The sequence below is a fragment of the Rutilus rutilus genome (genome assembly GCF_951802725.1).
Source record: "Rutilus rutilus genome assembly, chromosome: 23".
In the NCBI taxonomy this organism is placed as follows: Eukaryota; Metazoa; Chordata; class Actinopteri; order Cypriniformes; family Leuciscidae; genus Rutilus; species Rutilus rutilus.
In genome coordinates, this window is record NC_140233.1 from 11,642,826 (window position 1) to 11,650,212 (window position 7,387).

The following is a 7,387-nucleotide window of genomic DNA, read 5'->3' on the forward strand; positions in this document are numbered from 1 at the left end:
CCATATTTGACTTTTTGGGGGCCTTTTTCTGTTTGAATGATTACAAAACTGCAAAAACAGTAGAAACAGTGTTTTTAACTTTAACAGTGTTTAACTCGTTTTTATAGATTAAGGCTTCCTTTTTGCGGTTTTGTCAAATTTATCCAGGCCATAACCAGACTCAAATTAGTTTTTTTTTTTCTTCATGCCGCATTAGCTACACTTCTTTATTTATGTTAGCCTAACGTTACATACAGATGTAAGAACGTGTGGGATTACGCTGACAGTAATGAGTTGAGAAAAGGTGAGAAACCTTCTACTCTCAGTCTCAGTCATGACAAACATATCTTACATGCTCAATAATATATCACCTCATCAAAAAGAAGACGAGAAGTGAAACGGGGGTGGATTTGGGTTTTAGTGACCGGAAGTGAAATTGATGTGATTCTCCATCTAGGCCAAAGTTCACCGGGCAAGGAAGCGTTGCTAAACAGTGTTCATAAATATTGTGGAAGGCATAAATGGACTTGACCTGTTTAGCAAAAACTAAATTATAATGTTAATATTATATTATAATATAATACCAGTCTTTTAAAAATCATTTCTAAATATTTTTATATTTCAATTATTCATATCTTGAATAATTTCAAGAGCAACAAATACTCCAAATATGTATTTATTTGTTTATTTTAATTCACTCTGACACATAATTTTTCTTTCCAAGTATGCATATTCTTTGTAGGTCATGCATTAAAGTAGCTTAATCCTAATAATTCAGTCATGATGTCAACAGTAAAGTCCTTTTCCAGCTTTAATGCCATTTTTTTGCAAGGCAATGTAAAAAACACAAATGTCTTCCCTCTCGTCTGAACGCAGCTATGAACTGAGAACCTCAGCTTAACCTGTTAAAGGCTGTATTTATAGACCGCTGTAATTAAAGGGTCCTGTTAGGACAGTGGATTCAGAAAGTGGAAAGGTAAGTATGGTGAGAATGGTTTGGCCCTTTAAAACCCCCAGTGAAACCATATGTTTTACAGTAAGGCAATCTAGAAGAGTGAGGTCATAGGTCAGGGTTTAACTTTATATATATATATATACACACTGGTGTAATTGAGTATAATGACCCTCCTATTTAATCAGCCATGACTTCATGAAAAATCAATCATTTAAGAGAATTTATTAATCATTTAGAAAGACTCAGACGTGAGGCGGAGAGGCTTGATTTATTTTTTACTTCTTTTGTGCTGCCAACTACACAGAAGTACATAAAAGTTTCAGTGCTGTGAATGGGTATAGATGGATGCAAAACACAAAGGATGTAGAAACAAATAATGTAATGCAACAAGAATTAGAATTACATAAGAAATCTAATATATCGAGTCAGTTCTAAATTCCTTAAATTAATATATATATATATATATATATATATTAGTTTAGATTTTTAGAACAGCATTTAGAACTGACTCGACATATTAGATTTCTCATATATTAGATGGTGAACTTTCATCCTGAGGATTCTGCACGTCAGATCAAAGAGCAAATGAGATTTACTCCTTCCAAAAATACCAGTACGTTTATAGTAAGACAACACGTTTCTAGTTGTAAGTGGATTATGTCAGTTTAGCCGTGAGGAGAATGCAGCGCTGCACTTTCGTTCCGGTTATCGTGGCTATTTTCAGATGATCAACATTTTGGACAAAGACTGGACTTCAGTATGGGTCAAATTCAAAGTGATGAAGTTGAAGAATTGGACCTATCAGATATCCAGCCTCTTTATACCAGATTCATGAGAGAGTGCCCAAGTGGAGCCCTGCATCTTCATGAGTTCCGCAAGATCTTCGGAGTTCAGAGCACATCGGAAGATGAGGCTTTGTACATGGAAACGCTCTTCAAATCATTTGACACAAACAAGGTAAGCGCAAGAGTTTAAAAGGTCAAGTGTTTTTTACATCATTTAAAACTTTTAAAATGCAAGTGCACATTTACTTAAAAATTGAACAGTGATTGCAAAGCAGCAATTTCTATGCATAAGCTGTGATTATGTGCATATGTGATCAGCTCATCAGCCGAGAATCATTTGTGTCCATTTGCAGGATGATGTTATAGACTTTATGGAATTTGTAGCAGCTGTCCACCTGGTTCTGAGAGGAAACCTAGAGGACAGATTGAAATGGTCTTTTAAAGTCTATGACAGAGATGACAATGGAAAGTTGGACAAACAAGAGGTCAAACGTATTATAAGGGTGAGAGTGGTCTTGATTCTCACCATTGTCATCTTTGTATTTCCTTGCCTAAAAAGTGTCTCGCTTTTTCCTTCTAGATCATTTGTCAACTTAAGAAAAACAACATCAACATGACACTCAATGAAATTTGTGACAGGATATTCGAAATTTTGGATGTAAACAAAGATGGTAAGTGGATTTTTTCCTTCCTCAAATAAATATTTAAAGACCCCCTGTGGTTAAAATCAAGTTTTTAAATGTTGGTAATATGTCTATGGTGTTTTAATATGCTTTAAAGAAATAGTTCACCCAAAAATAAAAATGTTGTCATCACTCTATCAGTTTTTTTTCCCAGTCATCACCCTTAAGTTGTTCCAAACCTCTATTAGTTTCTTTCTTCTGTTGATGGACCCCATTGACTTCCATAGTAGGAAAATAAATACCATGGAAGTCAATGGGGTTCATCAACTGTTTAGTTACCAATATTCTTAAAAATATCTTCTTTTAAGTTCAACAGAAGAAATATATTCATACAGATTTGGAACAACATGAGGGTGAATAAATGATGACAGAATTTTCATTTTTGGGTGAACTATCCCTTTAAGACAAACCATTTGCAAATTTATAAGTCAACACCATTGCTAGTAATTTCTCCTTAAAACTGCAGTGAACCAAAACAAAACGTCACAAACATGCAACCAATCCCATCAACTCCTCTGATTTTCTATAATCATATTAATTACCGTTATGTGTCCGACGTTGTAGAGAGTGATACATAAGGCACATTACCATTGGCTTTAATACTTTAATACACTGACATGTAGACGACCCTGTATAATTCGTACTTCCTCTTCTTCTTCTGAATCAGTTTCTGGTTCAAACATATATGGCTGGATTAAACCAATATTTCTACTTGCCATTGTGTAGCGTTTACTACAGTTGATCCAGTGGATCAGGTAGTCCGAGCTGTTGTGAGTGAGTGGAGGCGGGGCTAATTTGCATATTCTTGTGTCCATGTATAGTGTAGAGTTCCATAGAGTTCCATTCAAGCTATGTTAAGGAACAAATAAATTATTTACTCAGGAAAAAACTTATATATGTCATTTTGATTAACAAAGATGATTTGACTTCAGGGGGACTTTAAAGACCAAAAATGTACTTTCTTGTGGTAAACAGATGAACATGTTGCCAAAAGTATGTAAACATTCAAACAGCACACCTAAAAACTTGTTCAGCATTCTGAAAACATAAAAATATGTGACAATATGTTTACGTACTGTATAAATCATATTATATGTAATTTTATATTCAATAATACACTTACATGTCATAAAATATTGTACTGTGTGTACATAAGTATATTTGAACATATATATATATATACATTTAAATGGGAACATGTATGTGCAAATATATGTACACAATTATGAGGAATAAACACAAATATACATATACAATCTAATTCGCCCGCCATGCTTTTAACAAAACATCCAATTGTCCAAATATCCAACATTTTTAATATTTGTTTTCACTAAATGCATATTTTCATATATCAAATGTGTAACTGTGCAAACAATAAAGTGAGATAAAATATAAAATAGAATTTTAGATGTATATACATATATATATATGAATCCATACATGGATATATGAATCCATACATGGTCAATGCATATATTGCAGTATATTGAAAAATATAAGCACTAGTTTAAGTGGAAATGTGTTATGCAATACATATCACATAATTTTTATTTTGTAAGGGTAGTGATTCACTTTTCTCGGAAGATGTTAGTAACACTAGATGTTGTAACATGTCTGTAGGAATTTGCTTCCATTCAAGAGCATCAGTGAAGTCAGGGACTAATGTTGGGTGTTGGGGTCTGGCTTACAGTCAGCGTTCCAGTTCATCCCAAAGGTGTTTAGTGGGATTCAGGTCTGGGCTTTTTGAAGGCCAGTCAAGGTCTTCCACACCAAACTCAGTAAATAATTTCCCTGCGGGCATTGCTTCAAGCAAAAATGCATTGTGATACTAGAATAGACCCTCCCCAAACTGACATCATTTCATATATTATATATACATATCATATCTGTGTCATTTATATCACAGAATACACACAATAGGCCTACATCATTTGAGTTGTGGTGGAAATTATATTTGTTGCTTGAGGAAAATGTCTGAAATCTCCTGTGATAATACTATTTGGACACTGATGCAACTTGACAAATTAAACTCTTGAGTGTGTGAAAATTATGTTTACTTTCTACAAATCCACAGGAGCACATAGATGAATAAACAGCCTTATATAATGTGTAGGCTTAGACTGTTGCTAAAATAAGCCTGTCAGTGGACAGGGAGAGAGGGAGCGGATGATGAAAGAATTAATTAAAAACAGTCTTCCTCTTCATCCACAGGTCAAATATCCCTATCAGAGTTCATGGAAGGGGCACAAAAAGATGCCTGGATTATGGACCTCCTAAAACTGGACACTAGTGCACGTGTTTGGTTCAGGGAAAACTGGGGGAAAGATTCATGAGTTTTCAATCTAAGGTCAAGGCCCATGGGCCAAAACCTGCTTGCCCTTTTACAGTCTTTCAAATGTTGGGGTCTGCAAATGGGAGAGACCTGGTTTAGAAGTCAGAAAATATTTGCCTTCTGTCACGAGCGAATACGTGCCTCATCATACATTGATCACATTGATGTTCAACCAGTCTGCATGTGTAAAAGCGGGTTCCGTCACATTTTCTTCTGAGTGTGGTGATGATGCTGGTATTCTTATGGAGGATGGATTTAATTAGCCAAAAATGTGTTTAAGGAGTATGAATCGTGTGTTCATAGATGGAACTATAACTAGGTTCCATAGTCAATTTTATTATTTAAACCAATTAATTTTTATGTAAAAAATATATACTATATATATATATATATATATATATATATATACACACACAGAATTATTGGCACCACTGGTAAACATGATCAAAGATGGCTGTAAAAATAAATCTGCATTGTTTATCCTTTTGATCTTTCATTCAAAATATTCGCAAAAATCAAAAATCACCATAATTATTGGCACCCTTTCATTAAATACTTTTTGCAACCTCCTTTTGCCAAGATAACAGCTCTGAGTCTTCTCCTATAATGCCTGATGAGTTTGGAGAACACCTGACAAGAGATCAGAGACCATTCCTCCATACAGAATCTCTCCAGATCCTTCAGATTCACAAGTTCATGTTGGTGCTTCTTCTCTTCAGTTCAGCCCACTCATTTTCTATAGGGTTCAGGTCAGGGACTGGGATGATCATAGCTGAAGCTTCTTTTTGTGCTCAGTGACACATTTCTGTGTTGATTTTTATTTTAATTTTTTATTTTTTTGGATCGTTGACCTGATGGAAGATCCAACCATGACCCATTATAAGATTTCTAGCAGAGGCCGTCTCAAGTTTAGATTTTTTATCTGTTGGCATTTGCTAGAATCTATGATGCCATGTATCTGAACAAGATGTCTTGGACCTCCAGCAAAAAAATATGCCCACAACCTTAAAGATCCATTTAACCGTGGGCATGGGGTACTTTTTATCCCTGTGTGACCCAAACCCATCTGGTGGCTTTGCTGCCAAAAAAGCAATTTTTTTAGTTTCATCTGACCAGTCTCTTTTGAAGTTCCAGTCATTTCTGACAACTGAATATGCTGGAGTTTGTTTTTGGGGGAGCGAGGAGGATTTTTCCTGAAACCCTCCCAAACAACATGTGGTGATGTAGGGGTTGTTTGATGTTTTTTTTTTTTGGGACTTTCTGATCCCAAGACTCAACTAATCTCTGCAGTTCTCCATCTGTGATCCTTGAAGAGTCTTTGGTCACTCAAACTTTCCTCCTCACCGTGCATTAAGACAATATAGACACACATCCTCTTCCAGGCAGATTCGTAACATCTTTAATTGATTGGACTTGATTATTGATTTAATTATTGCCCTGATGGTGGAAATAGGAATTTTCAATGCTTTAGCTATTTTCTTACAGCCACTTTCAATTTGGTGAAGGTCAACAATTTTTTGCTGCACACCAGAACTCTTTGGTTTTACTCATTGTGATGGATGATCAAGGGAATTTTGCTTTTGTGTTTCCTCATATTTATACTCCTGTGAAACAAGAAGTCATAGCTAGACAACTTCATGTTCCTAGTCACCCTGGTGTGCTAAAAAAAAAAGTACATATTAATGGGAATATATACTTCAGAGATATTTTACTCATAAAAAATTCTAGGGGTGCCAATAATTGTGGCCAACGTATTTTGGAGAAAAAAAAAAAAAATTCATAATGTGACCCCCCCCCCCACACACACACACACACAACACACACACACACACACACACACACACACACACACACACACACACACACACACACACACACACACACATTTACCAGGGTTGCCAATCATTTTGACCATAACTGTACAGTGTATAAAGATTTTGCAAATGAGTGTTACCTGATTGTTTGATACGTTGAACAATGAGTGCTTTTACATGCAGGATTTTACACCGATTACAGCGTGTAATGTTATGTAAATGCCTTAAAGTCTTCTTTTATCAGGTACATGTAACAAACTGCTTATTCAATGTGCAAATGTCTTATGCGTATTCTGAGGAGCATAACCTTGCAATATTGACCATTTTGGGCTGGACTATCTGTAAAAGATGGAACAAAATGCTTGAATGCCTAAAGCTTATCATTCATAAGTTGTGGAAGAATCTGCAGTATGTGCTCCAATAAGAGCTGCATTCAAACGAATTCTGTAGGAAACCCAGCATGGAGCCAGAAGCGCATTTATCATTCATGTCTGCATGAGTTCACATATGCTGAGTTTACAGGACATGTGACACACATGACATGCATGCATGTGCATACATCTTTTATACACATAAATAAACATTGTTTTTCTATGATTTATCGACCTGAATTGGAAGACAGATTTACGCCAGCATGGTGCCTCCCAGTATGCGGTGTGTTCACACATGGTGCTTAGCAATGAACTATTCTTAACAGTGACATAATTCAAACCATGTCATTTTTTTTACCCTTAAGCCTAAATGAAGCTCATGCTCTGACTGAACCACAATTAACCCCTATAAATCATCTAGATATGGTGTGTGTGTGTGAGAGAGATTTAATATTTATTGCCAGAAAA

General features: G+C 35.5%; 1 protein-coding gene across 1 annotated transcript; it reads left to right on the plus strand.

Annotated features, from left to right (window-relative positions):
- The first annotated feature begins 1,608 nt into the window (after positions 1 to 1,608).
- guca1g (guanylate cyclase activator 1g) lies at positions 1,609 to 5,010 on the plus strand. Its single transcript, XM_084397920.1, has 4 exons — positions 1,609 to 1,891; positions 2,073 to 2,222; positions 2,300 to 2,390; positions 4,614 to 5,010. Exons 1-4 carry the CDS (start codon positions 1,694 to 1,696, stop codon positions 4,733 to 4,735), a joined length of 561 nt encoding a protein of 186 aa, XP_084254046.1. The 5' UTR covers positions 1,609 to 1,693; the 3' UTR covers positions 4,736 to 5,010.
- The last annotated feature ends 2,377 nt before the right edge of the window (positions 5,011 to 7,387 follow it).

What these genes read in the sequence shown, in the direction of transcription:
- guca1g (XM_084397920.1), top strand. Translation starts at nt 1,694, where the DNA reads ATGGGTCAAATTCAAAGTGATGAAGTTGAAGAATTGGACCTATCAGAT. An exon ending in AGGTCAAACGTATTATAAGG is followed by an intron (nt 2,223 to 2,299) that starts GTGAGAGTGGTC and finishes TTTTCCTTCTAG; the next exon opens with ATCATTTGTCAACTTAAGAA. An exon ending in TTTGGATGTAAACAAAGATG is followed by an intron (nt 2,391 to 4,613) that starts GTAAGTGGATTT and finishes CTTCATCCACAG; the next exon opens with GTCAAATATCCCTATCAGAG.